The sequence below is a fragment of the Syngnathoides biaculeatus genome, chromosome 9, assembly GCF_019802595.1.
Source record: "Syngnathoides biaculeatus isolate LvHL_M chromosome 9, ASM1980259v1, whole genome shotgun sequence".
Lineage (NCBI taxonomy): Eukaryota > Metazoa > Chordata > Actinopteri > Syngnathiformes > Syngnathidae > Syngnathoides > Syngnathoides biaculeatus.
This window is the reverse complement of record NC_084648.1, coordinates 4,650,903-4,671,140: the sequence shown is the minus strand read 5'-3', so window position 1 is coordinate 4,671,140 and position 20,238 is coordinate 4,650,903. Positions and strand designations below refer to the sequence as shown.

The 20,238-nt window shown below is 39.9% G+C and overlaps 1 protein-coding gene across 3 annotated transcripts; it reads right to left on the bottom strand.

Annotated features, from left to right (window-relative positions):
- Window positions 1-52: 52 nt before the first annotated feature.
- Window positions 53-20,188, bottom strand: cc2d1a (coiled-coil and C2 domain containing 1A). Of its 3 annotated transcripts, XM_061829012.1 has the most exons (28): window positions 20,014-20,188; window positions 19,797-19,882; window positions 19,588-19,717; window positions 19,409-19,515; window positions 16,768-16,998; window positions 16,324-16,639; window positions 16,117-16,226; window positions 15,951-16,023; window positions 15,613-15,699; window positions 15,396-15,523; window positions 12,478-12,550; window positions 12,229-12,359; window positions 11,878-11,965; window positions 9,851-9,927; window positions 9,623-9,718; window positions 8,917-9,039; window positions 8,730-8,788; window positions 5,113-5,229; window positions 4,476-4,549; window positions 4,345-4,403; window positions 4,116-4,267; window positions 3,948-4,038; window positions 3,181-3,336; window positions 2,716-2,847; window positions 2,506-2,632; window positions 2,353-2,429; window positions 2,202-2,249; window positions 53-2,100 (listed from the first exon to the last, which is right to left on the bottom strand). In XM_061829012.1, exons 2-28 carry the CDS (start codon window positions 19,851-19,853, stop codon window positions 2,068-2,070), a joined length of 2,952 nt encoding a protein of 983 aa, XP_061684996.1. In that variant the 5' UTR covers window positions 19,854-19,882; window positions 20,014-20,188; the 3' UTR covers window positions 53-2,067. The 3 variants fall into 3 exon arrangements, with proteins under 3 accessions (XP_061684996.1, XP_061684998.1, XP_061684995.1); XM_061829014.1 differs by having other exon boundaries at window positions 2,342-2,429; window positions 19,797-20,188; XM_061829011.1 differs by having other exon boundaries at window positions 19,797-20,187.
- Between the last annotated feature and the right edge of the window lie 50 nt (window positions 20,189-20,238).

Genomic DNA, 20,238 nt, shown 5'->3' with positions numbered 1-20,238 from the left:
AAACCAAAAAGATATATATACTGCTGCATATCAGGACATAAAGCTGTAATGACCCCCCCCCCCAAAAAAAAAAAAAAAAAAAAAAATCACACACATAAAGCACATTTTCTCCTTTAAATTGATTCATTCATTGTAGTGTAGCCTCGTTATAGAAACAATATGAGAAAATATATATATATATGTAAAAAGGAATCACGTGTACATGTCCTGTGCAGGTGAGAAACTTAGTCACCATTCGAGCAAACTTTTGAGATGTGTCCCCCCCCCCCAAGTCTAACCATCGAAAATCCACACTGAATGCTGATGAGCTCATCACCATGACAACAAAACAGCCTCTTACCCAAAGAGCGGGTCATATGTCGGGTTGTGTTTTGAGGTGAGTTAAAACCTTGTGTAACTAGGTGCAAGATTAGGCAACATGTATTAAAATAGATTTATAGTTCTGGAAGTGAAATTGCACTGTAATAGCTATTTCTAAAAATGTAGCTATGTATTTTTTTAAGATTTAGCAAATAATAGTTTTCCACACTTTAAATGATTGGCCATATCCCTGGTTAAAAAGTAACGATATTGCACTTCAACACCATTAGAAAAATTGTTTTTTTCTGTTGTTGTTGTTGTGTGGGGCAAATATGCCATATCAACTCCAATCCACTTGAGTTTAAAGGAAGTGAAGTTGGCATTTTCATTTTTGGTTTATTTATTTTTTTTTTTTTTACATTTCATGCCGAGAAGCATATCACCATTAGTCATCAAAGTTCAGCATGATCCAGATTATTTTTTGTCTGCTCCATATAAAATGAAAACCACTCAGGAGAGTAAAACAAAAAAAGTGAGATAAATTCCACCTGAAAATCAGGAAGGAGCTCATGAAAAGATTTTCCAAATGTAAAACTAGAGAACAGCATAGGACATATTTGTAAACACCGTAGCCGAGATGGCACAAGTATTAAGTGACATTAAAGATTGTTCAATTAGCTGTCAAGACAAAACCATGGCAGTGAGGAAACGTGCATAATGCTGCAGGTCACGGGTATGATTTAACTACTAAATTGAAAGAGCCTTCCCGCCCTAGGATAAGGATAAGCATTTGAAAATGGTTGGCTGATGACAAAATACTTTTCCCTTCAGATGAATGAACAGAAATCGGTTCATTAAGAGCACCAAAAATGTACATTTTACAGAAAAAATTATAATATTCTTATTCTGAGTTTTTATAAAGTGGGGATTATCAAGTTAGTTTTCACTAGGGTTATTCGAGCCAAAACAAAGGGCTCACTTTAAGTCGCCGCCAGTCTCGAGGATTTGTATGAATGAATCCACAGTAAAAGCAGTAGCAGCTGTTAATTATTTTCTAATAGACAGCACGAAAGACTTAGCTCTCTTTAATAAAGACTTGGAAGGAAATCCAAATGGAGCTGCATGTAACGCTGCGTAATCTCTGAATGTATGTGAAGGAATTAGTGTGAAGACAGAGAAGGTGAAGAAGGCGACAAAGAGCAAGTGGCTGATGAAGAAGGCAGAGCTAAACTGCTACCACATTCATGGCACACTGTTAACACTCCCCCGTTCTGCAACCCCATAGGCAAATTTATGTCTGATCTAGTTGTCTCCTTGGTGACACAAACACTAATCCCTCATTATGGGATGTAGGCCGTGGTGCCCCAAAGCCCCATTTTTTTTTTTTTTTACTCCCATATCACACCAATGCGAATGCACCAGATTACTGTAATCTGGGAACATTGGAGCAGACAGATTACATTAAGATCCTTACGCCCATAAAATAAGGAGGAAAGGGGTTAAAACACCTCAGAGCATTGGTCAAGCATATACACATTAAAATGTATCTTTGCTTGAAGCGAGACAAAGAAAACCACGGGAATTGTTCAAGGTTTTTTGTAGTGTTTGCCCTTCCAAGAGCAAGTGGCTGCATGCATTTATCATGGATGTGCAGCACAGAACCATGACAAAGGTCTTGAGAGTGGAGTGCTCGAGTGTATCTGTGCATATGAGAGAAAAGAAAAGATAACAGTACTCCAGCCAATCCTTTTGCCAGCCAGTCTCTTCTTATCCAGCGCGTTTTCTTTTCAGTGATTCCAGCTGATGAATCAAATAGACACACAAGATCAATCCTTTCTGCAGGCACTCATATAAAGATGGTGCTTAATTACATTAGCAATACAGTCCATGAGAACTCTCACCTCATTCTCTACCATCTTCAACCGACTCAGAGCATCCTTGGCAGCATCCTATAAAGAGCAAAAAGAATGACTTTACACAGGCAGATAGTGACACATGAAGTTACCGGTGGACATCATTTTTGAAGAGCATCATCCCTGACCCCGCTTTCACCCTATTGCCTTGAGTTGAGAATTTCTTCACAGAGTCAGCAAGTCCTTGGGTGAAGCGCCGCAACACATTTTCATACTCTTCACACGGAGAAGGACAAAGTGTGTTATCGTTATATGCTGTTTTTAATGAGAATTTCAAAAGTTTTTGTCTTACCTGATAGCAGAGCAGGAGATGCTCGCTCCAGCTGCGCTTTTTGCCAGTGCAACCTGTGTATGATCTCTTTGTGCTGATGAATGACATCAGATGGGGGATCCCGCCGGTTCTTTTTGTACTCTGCAATCTGAGAGAGAAGGACACGGTGACTGATAGGACCTTTAAGAAATTAAATGCAACATACACAGTGATGCATAAATATAAAAGTACCTTTCTCTCCAACCGTTCCTTGTCATAGTTAAGGAGGCTGAAGCTGTGGAGCTTGTACTGGGGAGGAGAATTGCTAGAGTGACTGCTCCTGTTGCTCACCTCATGTTTGGATTTAGATCGAGGAGAAGGAGCCTGATTCATTAAGAAATACACAAAGATGTTGAAATGACTCAAGAATATATTAGCCTTCTAAAGCCATTCTGCAATAATGGAAAATTATTTATGATCAGACTAAAATGTGTGAAGGAAACCCTCTACTTAGTAATGCACAATTTGGAACCCTCATTTACAGAGATGCATTTATGAAAGTACCTCCTCATTACTAAGCCATAGACACTTGTGCATGAATTAACATTAAGGGAAGCATCTTGATTCAGTGATGAGCACTACAGCACTCAAGAAGGTTGAGAATGTCAGCTTGATCTAACTTTTCCAAATCGACATTAATGCAGGTCATTGACACACCCGTTCTTTTTGTCTCTCTGGAGGTGAGAGAGAGGTGACTGGTTCAAGGATTAGCCACTTCTCTGTCATAGGCTGGAGTTCTACGCTGGATATCGGCTCTCTGATCTTCACCCTGACCTCTAACTTGCCACCAGTGGCTTTGCGTCCATCCATCACCTGAGAGAGAGACATAGCTAAGTCTAGTGTGGACATGTAACCATACTGGATGCATGTCCGTAGACATGATACAAAATGTCTTCAGAAGCTAGAAAAGAAAGATTTGACTGCTAGATGGCTGTTGCCATGGTGCATGATACCTGGCATTTATGGAATACCAAAAAGTCATAAAATAGGAGCTCCATTAGGGCCAATCGACAGTCACATTAACTATTTGAAAGAGTTGTAAAAGAAGTAAAATTTGAAAGGCCCTTTCTTTACAAAGGTTTACAGCATCACTTATCGTTCGCTTACGACAATGTTCTGAGACTTGTCACACAAAAGATTGTCTCAAACCATGTGAAACGTTTTGCCAGGAGTCGTTGACCAGACACACCTGGCAACAATAACAACTACAACCCTCATGTGCCCACCCCTAAGGGACCAACGCACCAGAAACACAAACAGGAGGACTCCACAACTAAAGTTTAGAACTGAAGGAGCCTTTTGAATTAAAGGTGAAACATCAACAACCAATGACAAGTCCAGTTGCCTCCATTCAACTTCTGCAGACAGTACAAATGTATTTATTCATATTACAATTCAATTTTTTGTAAAGCTTAACAACTAACCTCTATAATCTCTCTGATGTCACAGCGGTTTTCGAGAGACTCGAGCTTCAGTTGAGCTGTGCCCACAACCTTGTCTGTTTTAAAGAGGCCTCTGTAAAGATACAGATTATTTCATTGACACAAAAAGGATCAGTCAGGTGTCAACACCAAAGCAGTTTTGATTTGTACCCCTTATGAATGATTTCAAATTTGAAGCCTTTGGACTGGATGACTCGCTTAAATCCTCTGTGCGCTCTGTTGATGTTGAGTTTGAACTGCTCTTTAAACTCTGGACTGGTTGTACTTTTTATTGTACTGGTTTTGTCCCTCTGTGGCTCCTCCTACACACGCATTTGAAGAAAATTATTTTTACAAAAACATCTCTTTCTCATTTTCTCTTGATATAACGGAATCTTACCGCACTGGGAAAAGGAAATTCAAACTTCACACTGGCATCCAGATCATTAGGCGAGACACCTGAAGCCAGAGATAGAGGTGTAAATTCACACACAATTTCATTTCTAACAGATTGGCTGGAAAGCTGCCAACCTGAGGGAACTGGAAGGTTGATGCCTCTTATGATGTACAATATCATGTCATTGGGGGCCAGGTTGGGGTAATTCCTACAGAGACACACAGGTTTCTTAACCCCAATATAAGTGACAGACATCAAGTAGTTAGCATCACTGTCATCAAAACAAGTTGGACTGTTAAATGAGTCATTTAGCTACCAGTTTGTTGGGTTACTGAAGCCCTAGAAAAATCTGTCACAATAAGTCACTGTGAATCAACTCGTGAAATCATGAATTTTTGGCCAGCTTTATAGTACAGCACTCTACTATAAAAAAAATCACAAAACATAATTTTAGACTTTTTACATCTACTGATTGTTTCAACTGAATGTTCATACTATGTAAGACACTTATGGACATATGGATTGCCAATTTTATATATGAGGCCTATACTATGTATGACCAAAAGATTAATGGTATTATATAAATGAACAATGAAATTATTTGTCTGATACAAAATACAGAACAATACACGTTTCTCATGAATATTTGCATTCCAAATCACAATAAACATCAAATAGTGTGCTTTTAGTCATGCACTTTTCTTGAATCATGTCAAGGAAAAGCAATAATTGAGATTGAATTTGAATGTTTGGTAAGAGTTTGTTTCTGACTTGACAACACTGAATGTCTTCTCCTCCGTGTGACACTTGGGCACTGGCTGGCCCTTGATGTGGGCATTCTTCAGTATCTCTATGTTTTTGAATGACTCTTCAACAAGCTTTTCACACCTGGAGAGAAACAGACACAGCCCTAAAGCACAAATACAAACAACATTTGCCCAATAATCAGGTCTTGTTGAAAACCAATGCACATCTATAATTCTAGTTTCTGAATACAGGCACAGTAAAAATAGACTTTAAGATAGTAGGCCTTGCCAAATTAATAAATATTATTCTTGGAACAGAAGCCAACCAACAAACTGTCAGATGTTAAAGGTACGCAAGTCAGTTTTTGCAAGAATGATTTGGAATGGGGGGGAAAAAGTGCATACATACAATACATACATTTTAAATATCCAGTTGTAGCTAGAAATTCACATACACTGTGCAAAAACACATTTCATTTTTTGTCTCACTGTCTGAAGTCAAATCAGACTAAACCTCTCCTGTTTCAGGTCAGTTAGGATCACCACAGTTATTACGTTTTGTTAAATGTTACGATAATTAGAGAGAGAATTTCTTGGAGAATTTTATATTTTCGTCGAGGTCAAATGTTGACATAAACAAAAAGTACTATACCGTTAAAGAACGCGGGGAAGCCCAGATGATGAGGTCACGGCTTTGAACGCTCCCGATAGGCTGACTACACATGGGCAATGTTCCCTCTAAGCTGCGGAGCTGCGCATTTGCGCACTTGTCGCACACTCTCAGCGCAGAGGCAAACAGATACAGCGCAGTGAACTACAGGTTGACTTTTTTTTTTTTTTTTTTTTTTTTAAACACGGAACAACACTGCCTCTCACAAAGAGCTGCTGGTCGGCCACACCGGGCCACACACTCGAGCTAGTTTACCTGACACCGCACCCTCCATTTCAAACGGGTACACTCAATTGCAAACACCAGGTTATGTGAATAATAGAAGAAAAAGTGGTGAAACTGGATGAGATTTTCTCTTTTTTGAGTAAAAAAGGTCTGGTCTCAAGCCAAAGTAGAAAGTACAGGATGAGATGGTGTATAATGTTAAAATTCCACGTTGGCACAGCCTGACTGAGGATGAAAGCACAGCCCATACATTGGCCAAAAAGCTAATTCTGTATTTTAAATATAGGAGGCAACATAACATTAACCTTAAAACTGTTTCGGAGCATCATTCAGCTTTCAACATCTATTGTAAAAGATATTTTGCAAGCAATAATTCAGTTTTACACCAAGAAAAACAGAAGGGGATATCATTGTGGGTTAAAAAAAAAGTTGGATGCGACATTTCAAATTAATAGTTAATAGTTGCTTGGTATGTATTTGTATTGTAGTGAATTTTTGTTTGTTGACATTTTCAGTTTAAGTTTGCAAAAACACAAAATTGTTCTTAAAAATATTGATGGGAATGTAATCTGAACCTTTTAATGAGCCATGTAACGTCAACGGATGACACTGACCTGACCACAGTGCATATGTCTGATGTTGCTCAAAGTGGTCAAAGGGGTCGCTCATGGCCTTAGTGTGTTTGCTCAGACACTTGAAAAATTAGAGGAAACATTGCACATGAGTTAATTGAAGGTCACATCTCAAACACTCTGCTTCCATTTTTCAAATCATGGGACAGTTAAAAAAACAATAGAGAGGAAATCAGAAAAACCATTGTGGTTATACAGAAGTCTGGCTAATCCTTGGGTGCCATTTTCAGATGATTGAACGTGCCATGCAAGTATAAACATCATGGGAATGTCCAGCTATCACACTGCTCAGGAAGGAGACAGGCTTGGTGTCCCAGAGATGAGCGTGTTTTGGTCTGAAATATGCGAATCAACCCCAGAACAAAAGGTAAAGGCGCTGTGAAGATGCCGAATGAAGCTGGTAAGAAAGTGACATTATACGCAGTAAAACGAGTCATGCACATACATGGGCTGTAAGGCTACTCACAGAGAAAGAAGCTATTACTCCTAAAGAAATTTAAAAAGGCCAAATTACAATATGCAAAAAGACACCAAGATGAAGTTTTTAACTTCTGGAGACATGTCCTGTGATCTGATGAAACTAAAGTGGAGCTGTTTGCCCATAATGACCTATATTACATCTGAGGGAAAAGGGTGAGGCTTGTAGGCCTGAGAATATACTACAAAATCTGAAGCACTGTGGTGGTAGCATCATGTTGTGGGGCTGTTTTGCTGCAGTAGGAACTGGAGCTCATCATAAAAAGATAGCATTATGAAGAAAGAACATTACAGGGAGATATTAAGGCAACATCTCGAGACAGTAGCCACAAAGCTAAAACTTGGGCACAAATGGGTCTTCCAAAGAGACAATGATCCTAAATATAATACCAAAGTGGTTAAACAATTGCTTGAGGATTACAAAGTCAATGTCTTGGAGTGGCCATCGCAAAGCCCTGACCTGAATTCCACTGAAAAATTGTGGGAAGATCTTAAAAGATGTGTGTGAGCAAGGCATCTGACAAACCTGACTCAGTTACAGCAGTTCTGTCAGGAGGAATGGTCCAAGGTTCCAGCAGAGTACTGTCAGAAGCTTGTGGAAGGTCACCCAAAACATTTGACCCAAGTCATGCTGTTCAAAGGAAATGCTACTCGATACTAAGGAAATGTATGTCAACATTTGACCTAGAAGAAAATCAAATTCTCTAAGAAATGTTCTTACTCATTATTGTGCCATTCAACAAAAATTAATTTTGGTGATGCTGAAAGAGGAGAGCTTTAGTCTGATTTGACTTATTAATGTCATTACCTTTTATATAAAACCTGCTGGGGTAATGATAATCATGGATATTAAACATATGTAGATTATTGTTTTATTTATTATAGTAAGAATTCAAAGATGTGTTGTGAATACTTCTAACAGGCTTGAGAGTAAAGTTGGTCTCCTAGAGCAGGGGTGTGAAACAAATTTTCTTCGCGGGCCACATTGTAGTTACAGTTTCACTCAGAGGGCCGTGATGACTGTGAAACAATAAAAATCTTTAATCACGTCATCATATTCACTAGTTTTGGAATCACCAGTCCATTGGGTTTTTCAACTATGGTTGATGTTCGGTACAGAAAAATGCTTGCAATATCTCAACATAATCATTTATGATATGACAATTTGAAATTTTGATCCAGATTCGAACAAGAATCATGAAAGTTGACACCATAAATTGCCTTCGCGAGCAACATAAAATCATGTAGCAAGCCAGATCTGGCCCCCGGGTCTACTGTTTGACACCTGTGCCCTAGAGGCTAAACCAGCTCACAGATGCCTCAGATTTTTAGGTATTGATATGTGTACTTTATGGTTGGAATCGCAATAACGTAGACATGTTTCTAATATTTTCATAACCTTATTTAGCTACACCAAAAAGTTAAAAACATTGAATTTCAGATTGGATAGATGTATTTTACTTAACTGTGTAGCCACTATTTTTTTGTTTTTGATAGTAAATAAAGTAAGATAAAACTGGCTTCACGTGCACATAATATGATTGCTCATATGTGAAAGAGAATTTTTTGGCTGAAGAGGTGGGTTTTATTTAAAAAATAATATTAAAAAAAAAAAAGCTTTGAGCAACAAGTTCTTACTTGAGAGCCTCGCCAATATTGCCCATGAGTACGAACTGCTGTGACTGAGTCACACATTTCTGGAGATTTGAGTTGCAGAGAGAAACAGATGCGATGGAAAAGATAGAAGCCACAATTGGATAATTCAACATATTGTACTAGTAAATGTTTGAGTTTCTGTGAAATAAAACAAGATGTGAATCCCAACCTCATGCTGCTTCCGCAAAAGATCCATGAGGCTGTGGTATTGCTCACTAGTACGAGGAGAAAGCGGAGATGTACGGGAACGAGCTAGTACGTAGTCGTCTTCACTGACTGGACTGTTGGGTATCTGAGAAGAGTACAAATCTGGATTAAAGATATAAATTTAAAAAAATATTTTGAAATATTTTAGATATGAAACAAAGACAAAAGACACCAAAAGATAATTATCTGACAACTTTCCATCATGCCAGAAGGAAAAAAAAGTTAAAGGTGATGTTCCTTGGTGCATAACAGTTAAAAATATCAGATGCAGCATGCAACCTTGTCAAATCAACTTTCTACTACAAATTACCAATATCAGAAGCTTGCATAACATTCGCAGAAGAACGAGAGGGAAAAAGGCAAACTAACAGCGGCACAGGAATAATATCCTTTTTCATAATTACAGTGTGACTCAGAGAGGAACCTGTGTGTTATAAGAAAATAAATGTGAGACCAGACCAAATTAAAGCAGTCATGTGGGATATATCCTAGAGCCACACACAACATTCAGAACGTACTGTAGCTCTCACAGATGCCCCCGTGAACACAGACACACGCACAATGATGCTTTCGGTTAACTATTAATTCTTACGTCCCACATATTCATTCACTCCTGTGACAAACACAAAAACATGGTGTTCATTACTTCTAATGCATAAATTTAGAACCTTGGTGATATCAACAGGAAGTCCAGACTTGGCAGCTTCGATCATGGGGTTGAGGCCTTTGGCATGTCTGAGATGCTGTGCTGCTGCTGTCATATCCTGCAGGATATGATCAAATAAATTATCATATGACTATTTCTTGAAAGGACGATAGTGATTAGAAATCTTACAGAAACAAAAAAAAAAAATCAGGGATTCAAGCTACCCAAGAAAAACCTATCTGTGAAGTACCTTCATCTTCTTTGAGTGCAGTGCTGCCCGCAAAAAAGCCTGTCGCCGTAGCAACAGGAAATCCACTTGTTGTTGGGCTAAAATGATAATTAGGAGAAAAATAAGTTATGCTCTTATGTAGCAGTCAAACTGTGGCTATACAGGCATGGCTACAAGCAGTTGTTCCCAACTAGTGTAATGTCTCTTCGTCTTCTTTTCCTTTTGGCTTGTCCTGTTAGAGGTCACCACAGTGTGTCATCTTTTTCCATCTAAGCCTATCTTGTGCATCTTCTTCTCTAACATCCATTGTCCTCATGTCCTCCCTCACAACATCCATCAACCTTTTCTTTGGTTTTCCTTTCGCTCTTTTGCCTGGCAGTTCCATCCTCAGCACCCTTCTACCAAAATACTCACTCTCTCGCCTCTGGACATGTCCAAACCATCGAAGTCTGCACTCTCGAACCTTTTCCCTAAAATATCCAACTTTGGCTGTCACTCTAATGAGCTCATTTCTAATCCTATCCAACCTGCTCACTCTAAGCGAGAACCTCAGCATCTTCATTCCTGCTACCTCCAGTTCTACTTCCTGTTGTTTCTTCAGTGCCACCATCTAATCCGTACATCATCACCACTGTTTTATAAACTTTGCCCTTCATCCTAGCGGAGACTCTTCTATTGCGTAGAACACCAGACACCTTCCGCCAACTGTTCCACCCCGCTTGGACTAGTTTCTTCACTTCTTAATCACACTCTCTATTCCTCTGTATTGTTCACCCCAAGTATTTGAAATCATCCACCCTCGCTATCTCTTCTCCCTGGAGCTTCACTCCACCACCTCCACCCCTCACATTCACGCACATCTATGCATAGTCTGTTTTGCTTCAGGTAATCTTCATTCCTGACCTTTCCATTGCGTTCCTCCGCCTGTTCCCTGCTTTCACTGCAGATCACAATATCATCTGCGAACATCATAGTCCAAGGGGATTCCAGTCTAACCTTATCTGTCACCCTATCGATTACTACCACAAACAGGAAGGGGCTCAGCACGGATCCCTAATGCAGTCCCACCTCCACCTTAAATTCTTCTGACACCTCACCGCTGTCCCGCTGCCCTCATACATGTCCTGTACTATTTTAACATATTTCTCCGCCACACCAGGTTTGTGCATGCAGTACCACAGTTCCTCTCTTGGTACTTTGTCTTAGGCTTTCTCTAGGTCTACAGGGACACAAAGTGTTACTCCTTCTGATCTTGTCTGTAATTTTCCACGAGCATCCTCCAGGCAAATAATGCATCTGTGGTACTCTTTCTCGGCATGAAACCATACTGTTGCTCACAGATACTTCTGTCCTGAGTCCAACCTCCACTATTCTTTCCCATAACTTTTTTGTGTGGCTCATCATCTTCATTCCTCTATAGTTTTCACAGCTCTGAACATCGCCTTCTCTCCTATTCTTTTCATTCATTAACTTCTCAAAGTACTCTTTCCATCTACTTAGCACACTACTGGCACCAGTCAACATGTTTCCATCGCTATCCTTAAGCACCTTTACTTGCTGCACATCCTTCCCATCTCTATCCCACTGTCTGGCCAACCTGAAGAGATCTTTTTCTCTCTCTTTCGTATCCAACCTGGTGTACATGTCGTCATATGCCTCATGTTTAGCCTTCTCCACCTCTACCTTTTCCCTACGTCGCATCTCAATGTATTCCTTCCACCTCTCCTCAGTCCTCTCCATGTCCCACTTCTTCTTTGCTAACTAACTAGTGTAATGAGCCATGTGAAATTATCAAATATCACTTCATTGGTCAAAATATTATTTAAAACAAATAATGTATCTTTGTTCATCCATCCATGACAGCAGCATATAGACAGAACAAATAAATGCTATTCTATTTGGTGGCAGATAGTGTATAATTCACTTGTGCATCCACTGTTTGTGAGACTTGTTTGGTGGTGTGCTGTGAGGTTTTTCAAATGTAATATATGTGCCTTGGCCCAATAAATGTTGGAAATCACTGGCTTAGAGTTACTCTGCCAACACACCTTTTACTCCCAGTTTTGGTGTTAAGGAACCACCAGGTGCTTGAGGTGCTGGAGATTTGGCTTTCTGGGTAGGTGGACGCACTGAGGGCTAAGAAGAAATACCTATCTTTAATAGGGATCACGAGAGAAATGACAAAATAGGAACTTTATCTTATGATGATGTGTACAAATAATAATATGTGAATATATATTCATATCTGAACTCCATCAGGATTCAATACATATGAGTTAACACAACACAAATGGTACTTCTATCTGGAATCTAGAGGCAACTCAATCTATTCTTGGCTGTATATCAATGAGAGCACTTGGCAGTGCAATTTTTGATAAGTTAATTTATTTATTTTTAACCTTGCCAGTCTCTCTTGGACTGTCATCTTCTTCTTCATCATCTGGATCCTGCTTAGATATTTTCATAGCTGTTTCCAGGACACCCATAAAGTTTTGCTGCTCCGTCTCTGAACCTTGTAATGGCGGACAACCTAGAAAAGTAAACGAAAAAAATTGTGTATATTTTACTTTTATGCGTGTGCGCGTGTGTGTGTGTTAGGGACACACAAAAGAAAAATAAATGGTAAAAGTATGAAATTGGAAATGTACCTGGTGGTACAGGTAGATCGGATAAGTTGACAGGTCGACCAGCTTTGTGTGCTTTAATAGAATCCTGGTATTGCTGTGAAAAGAAGAAGTAATGAGTCTGCTGTTGGATTCAACAAATCATTGTGGACTTCCAGTGTGGTCATGCCCGACTCAGACGTAACTTTGCTCCTGGAGTCAAAACTTATAAAAAGTATTTCGGACAAGTTATCCAAGACAAAATTTAATGCAAGCTGTGTGACAACACGGTACACAACCTTCTATTAACACTATTTTGAACCACTGAGAAATACAACCATGCCAAACCAACTTCGTAAGCAGACCAAGACAGGCCTAGAAATTGCCTCGGACAGCCGTGAGAGAGAAGCCCCAAGTGGTGAGTCAACTGTTTTGGAAGCTATTGCCTTCCTCCACACTGAAGTAGGCTCATTCAAGGGTGATTTTGCAGGCATAATCGACAAAAGGATAGATCAACTCTCAGCCACCATCTACACCAAATGGACAACTTTAAAAGGTGAAACCAACGATCCTATAAATGCCGTAAAAGCTAATGCTGCCATACAAGCTAACAAACGATCAAATTTGGAAGACAATGCCTCTCCAGCGGCAAACACTATCATAAAGCTTGAACAAGGAGTTGGGCGCTTGAACAAAATGGTGGATCAACTTTCTGACAAATGCACCAATCTCGAGAGGCATAGCGGAAGAGAGGACCTTCCGAATAGGAAGAAACCCATAGACTTTGCTGCACAGGTCCTGAAAGATGCTCTATCTTTGGATGAGCGTTTGCTTATTGACAGATGCCACAGAGGACAGTAGGAAGATGCTACAGAGGACTGCAGGCTCCCTCAAACAACAACAAGCCACCTCACCCTGGCTCCCTGTGTTTTAACAAATCTTAACTGAGCTGTTTTAGAGGTCATGTTTCAAGGTCTACTAACATGTAAAGCATGATTTTTAGTATGGTTTTAATTTTTTTAAAAAAAGGCAGCGGGAATGGACCCATCTGTTTTTTCACCACAGGTCATGATGTCGTCGTATATGGATTTTTGCATCTCCCGCCATGAAAATCCTCTCGATGCATTTGTTTTGGAGAAGAAGCAGGAAATGACATTTTTTACAGACGCCCACACTGGCGGGTTCATGTGTTTATATCAGTGTTACTGGCGGGAAAGTCGCTGATTTTCCCTGCGTGTTAGCCAAAATGCCATCTCGTTGTATTGTTGGATTTTGCTCAAACACTCAGGAGGATAGATTCACTCTTCACACTTTTCCAAAAGACCCAGTTCATCGTGAAAAATGGTTTGCACAAGTGCAAAGGACGAGAGCTTTGTGGATTCTAAATGACAGATAGGTGTATATAAAAAAAAAATTAATAGACATTTTTTTCCATATAAACATTGAAGTGAATAGTATCATATGTAGTTTTCATAACAATATATTTTAAAATGTACACAAGCCGAAAGGGAAAGAAGACGATATAGGGATGTCAGTAGACATTTAAGCACTCCTAGTGGGAACTTCCCACTGAGAAGTACCAACAAAAATGACTCTACGTGTTTCATTTGAAGTGCAATTTCCGATCTTTCCCTGTCTTTAAATTTATATGCCCTCCCTTTCTCTTCTTCTCTGGTATGTGCAAAGTCTGTGATTTCAGTAATTACGTAATTGGTCGGCTGAAAAGGTGGCGGAACTCGCATGTTGGTACAGTGGATCACTACCGTAGAGCCAGAAATATATTGTGCCGCTTCAAATACAAGCACCACATATGTCTTTAATCATAACCTTTTTGGGGGGGCTCTGGTCTGGGTCACTTTGTGACCGCTTCTGGGTCTGGAAACGGAGTGTAGGTTCGTGACCTCTGTTTTAAATGATATCTCAACAATCAGGGCGAGCCAGAGTGTGTTGTTTAGATCTGTAGCATTCTCGCTAGTTAGCTTACAGTGAACATAAAAAGTAGTTAATTTTCCCTAAAATGACGCAGTCGTTTGCATCTATGGAGCCAGAGCCATTCCACCAGCAACTGGCTGCATCCTGAACGACGCACTGCATGTTCCCAAAACAATGAAAATTTACTGCGCCCAGACAAGAAGTGTCCATTGTATTTATCAAACTATAACATGATTTATTGATCTTCTGATTAGCTAGCACCAAGACAGGACTCGTAGTTTTAGTAGATAATGATTCGCTGAAGCACTTCAGCAGCACACCCACGGATACACACACACAAACACGCGCACACACCCATACACCTATAAACACAGCTCAAAATGTTTTTTTCTTAAGGAGCAGTTTTGCCAATCATTTCTTCATCTGATGAGCAACTTTCTCATTTTGAGAAACAATTTTTGCAGCTTAATCGTACCGGGACACTACGCAAGAATTTTATGAAACAATAAAAATATGACAATGTAATGGGGGAGTTGAATGTATACCTGCAATTAACAAATATTTCAGTGCTTGAGTATTGTACCGAAAATTCTATCAAAGAATCGATTATTTGGATAAACAATTTTTTTTTCTAACTCCACACAAGGGTGGCTCTAAGAATTTTATACTGTTTAGCCACATTGGCTAAGAGGTTTCCGAACCCAGTGCCAACCGTGTACAAGCATTGCAAGCTAGACCATTACACAATTATGATAATGACAGTATTCCTTATTAAAAGCCAGCACAATGTGAAATCAAAATTATTTTGAAGCTGCTATTTTCAGACTAGAATCTGAATCAATTTATTGCCATCGTCAGTAAAAAGATATTCGCACCTCAGAATTTTTCTCAGTCCATTGGTGCAAAATTAAACATGCTACTACTACTACTACTAATTAAATAATAATAATTCATGAAAATTAAAATATAAAAAGACCAAGAAAGAGGAAAGTTAAAGGACTCCTTAAAAATGTATGCTGCATAACATGTACCTTTACAATGCGCTGATGCATGCGTGCTTTACGGTCATCTCCTTTGGTCTTAGCTCCATCTGCTGCAGATTTGTATATGTCCATCCTTTGCTGCAGGGCTTCTGCCACATTGGTGGGAGCAGGAAGGCCTTTGAAAGCCACATACATATTTAAACATTACGAAACACCTTCATCACACAATGCTAACCAGTCGGAAAGAAGAATCGGCGCTACTTGCCAGCAGTTGGTTCCTGTGTAGGTGCCGGAGCAGCAGGGGCTGGTTGTTTAGTGTAAGGAGGTGGATGTGTCTCGACTACTACGTCTCCTATGAATCATTACACAAAAATGGTCGAGGTAAACAACACACCGTGACTGAATCGAAACAAATGTGTGACAGGTGCAAAAAAAGAAAAACATAGTACGATATTTAGTTACTGAGTAATCAAAATTTCAATTGGAAAGCTCAGCACTCCATCAACAACAATCTGAGTAGTGAAGATTGCGACAGGTCAAGAAATGAGAAAACACAAAGGAAAGAATATTTAGTAAATACACTGCTGAAGGAGCCGCACTGACCAGGGGTTGGAGGGAGCAAGCTCAGGTCTACTGGTTCATTCCTATCTACAGCCTCCACCATTGAATCCAGACTCTGCATATTAAGACCCCAACTTTATCAGCTTGTGTTAAAACATCTATGAGTAAACTACACATGTCAAAAAGTTCTGACTTTTAGTGTTGTTACCTTGGCAGTTACATAGAAGCGTTTGGCCAGGTCAATGTTACCACTCTGTTTGGCCTGTATGGCTGCAAGCTTGTATTCTCTCTGTCGGGACAACACTTCATGTTTGAGTTCTAAAAGTGGAAGAAGAAAAAAAACACATTTGTTGTTGTTTGTTACTTGAGGAATACATAACCAGATAAGTTTGAGAGCAGTATGTTTTCATGTGACCTGAGTGCTGTGTGCCAGGCTGAGAGGGTGTCAGTGGAGAGATTATCGGGGTTCCTGGAGTGATGGCAGCAGCCGGATACTGGGGTGGTGCTAAATGGAGTGGCTTGGTATTAGGAGCTCCTGATGCCGCCTCCCGTAAAGGTTTTTGATTGAATGGAGGGTATGGCATGAATATGGGCTCTGGCATTTGTTCCTCTTTCGCTGCTTCAGACTCATCTGCAGCACCGGGTTTCCTCCCAACAGCAACAGGAGGTGGCATCTCTTCCTCGTTGACTGCCTTTCCTTTCCGGACTGATGCAAGCATGGACTGCAGTGTCTGAGGAAGGCAAGTACAGGAACTGTAAGCAGTACTTACAGTATATCTTCAACACAGGAGGTAGCCATTCATGTTTTAAGGTCATGTTGACATATGAAATGAGGTTTGAATGAAGGCAGTTTTAAAACCTTTAATCCACGGTCATATCTTCGAGCTTTGCTCGTCTCCCCTGATGCAGTAGCACTGGAGATGGCAGCCTTGTACATCTCCAGACGCTCCAATACACGGGACTCTAAACCAGTTGCACTATTGGAATTCGTAGAAGGAAGAGAATGGGATGTAACGCTAACACGTGGAGACTGTGCGGTCTGAGTAGGACTGCTTTCATTGTCATCCTCCAAAACATCATTCAATTCTGCCTGTAAACAAACACAGACATATTTCATATGTAGTAGTTGTTATTTTTGGGGTTGGGGAACAAAGGGATATATGAAAAGGAAAATCACTATACTGCAATGAACCCTTGCAGTTTCATCATTTGCACTCTTGGTATCTCACACATTTTCAAGCGAGCTATGTTTCATGGATAATTTAGAGTTCCACCCCTAAATTGTAGTACCCTAAACTGCAGCAACATGCTAGACTACAATGAGGTCTACTGGGAAATATGCAGCAGAAGTAAAGGGAAGAAGAGAACACCCATCCATCCATCCATGCATTTTCTGTGCCGCTGATCCTCACAGGGTCACAGGCATGCTAGATCTTATCCAAGCTATCAAGTGAAAGGTTGGGTACACCCTGAACTGTTCGCCAGGGCACATATAAACAACCATTCACGCACATTCACACCTACAGGCAATTTAGAGTCTTCAATGAAACTACAACAAGCTGAATCTACAATCTGAATTTGAAGCTACTGAATCCAACACCCTTTCAATGTAATACAATCAGCGATACCAACCTCTATCGTCACCTCTGAAGAGCATTGTGGATATTTTTTCAGAAACATTTAGATTTTGTCAGGAACATTTGCGCCTCAGCCAAATCAAAAGCACACCACCATTCTTTGAATGGTTTTGAGTGACAAAATGTTCATTTTATTATTATTTCAGTATGGATTCATTCAGTATGAAGTCTTGTCACTAAATTGGTAAATCTACAATCCAGTGGAGCCCCACTATTCGCCAGGGTTAGGGACTGGGCCGGACAACAAACAGTGAAGATCCACGGATTATTAACGGAGGGGTAACTCCCAAAAATTCTCACATACACAAGCATAATCCACCAACCCACCATGGTCTCGGTGACAGCATGCAATGATCAGGCAAATCTAGTCTTAGTAAGACTTATACAGTGGATTCTAATGCGGTCCAAGACACAGAACAAATTTATTACACCGTGTCCTGTCATCTGACATAGCGACTGTCATGAACAACAACGTGTAGTCCAAGTTTGGCATTAGAGGACCCTCCTCTTGGCTGACATATGCGACACGTTCTTAATTCATTTTCTTTCATTTTTCAGACTGTCCTTTTTGTAGGTTGAATTATGCAACACATTCTTATTTCATTTTATTTTGTTTTTTGGACTGTCCTTTTTGTAGGTGTTTAATTTTTATTCGTGATAGGCATGCAGATATATGAATTTGCCTTTCATAGTTGCTTTCGCTCAGCTGTAACAAATGGGGTTCCAGTGAGACTTCAGTAAAAATCGTACTGTAGCACAAATAACTTATAACGGTTTTTGCTTCATCTTAGATTTGACAATATTCTAAGGTCGGTTTGGCCATCTTCTCTTATTAATTAATCCTCATTCTCCTTTCATGATAATGATATTTGGCCGATCTGTTGCTTACTTGCCGCCTTGGAGGCAGTAAGTGACTTTGAGAAGAGCACTGCGCTAGCCAAACTAGCTAGCCAAGACTTTATGGTATTTTTTTTTTCTTTAACACAGAGGAAAATGAGCTGCAATTATCAATACATTTAATCATGATTGGTTGCTAGAGTCCAAATTTGTTGTCAACTAATCAATTGCCACGATAGTTATAGGAGAAGTATTTTAAAGACACTCGCTCCATCACTCACTGGCGAACACAACATTTTGGACACTTGCATAACATAAGTACACACGACAACTGCACTGAACAAAATACAGCCAACCTGCAATATTTGGCATTGCCATAAGGCCACATGTTTCCATTTTAATGTTTGTTGTTCCCACAGAGGAGAGAGAATGTATGCCTAAATGTTGTTGTTTGCTCAATTTGTACGTGTTAGGGCAGTGTGTGTGTGTGAGTGTGTGTTAAAGTCGTTGTTGTTTGAAAGTTTATGGTTGCCAAATGTTTTATATTTTGCACATTATGCCATTAGACTTTTGTTATAGTGAAATTAGTTAAACTTTGTGGCATCTAATGAATTAATGTTTAATTATATTTTGCTGGTTATGTCAGTTTTACAGCAAACTTCAAATGAGTGTTAAATTGAACCCGGCACACTTTGCCTCTTATTTAGAAAACTGTGTTTAAATCATGTGGGAAGGGTAAAATTGAAAATAGAATGTTGTAGGAATTTTCACATGGATATAGAACATATGGGTCACGATAAAAGGGGTTTATTGTATTGCAAGTGAGTTCAGATTTTGGGGATGCATCAAAATACCATGTCATTATCAACAAACATGTAAAGTTGGAGTTAAACCTTTACCGTCATACAAATGTGACTGTGTTTTTACAAATAGTGTGCAGTCCATAGGCTTATCTGTTACAATAAACAATATTAAATATGGAACAATGCCGAGACTGTAATATTTCTAGTGTTTTGTTTGTTTTACCAGCAGATCTTCATCGTTATCCAAATCATCATCATCCATGTCCTCTTCATCCAGATCTTTCATGCAAAGTGCTGCCATTTTTTCAATATCAGCCATTCCAACAGGAGCTACACACGGTACAATGAGACGCAAATAAACTTGGATGTACAAGTGGGGGGAACAATCAAGGGGTCCTCCACCTTTATTTTCTCGTTTTTTCCTTTGTAGTTTTCCTCCTCCCATCAAAATGTGTAGTTCAGCCTCAAGATCTTCCTCGTTGCCGTCATCATCCATCTCCGCATCCGGGGTCAGTTCAAGGAGCAGCCCCATCTGAAACACAGTTACGCAGATCGAAAGTCAAACATGCGCTCCAGAAACCACACGTCGCTTAAGACCTGTGGGGACTCACCTGTTTCGCACGCGCAGCCCCTTGACCCCGGGGAGGGGGGTTCCGACTTCGACTCATCAACTTTTACGTGTACAAAAACCTGTGTTCTAATTAATTATACGAGTGATAAATATTTTCGTCATTAAAAAAAAGGTCACTAGAGCTGGTCGAGCAGCTAAACGCAAGTCATTACAGTGTTGTGTAGCTAATGCATTTCCTTTGAAAGGAGATTCTTTACCGTCTCACTTTCTCTTGCTTTGCGACAAGTGGCGTGTTCGACTCGAATACCCACAGCTGTTGAATACTTCCCCGAAATAAATGGTAAACTACGTTAGCGACACTTAAGTGATAAAGACTTCGCGCTGCCAAAACAAAAACGACAAGCAGTCGGATTACTTCCTACATTGCGTTTCCATGGGCAACAAAGACTGCGCTTTACGGCAGAACGGAATGTGACTACTAC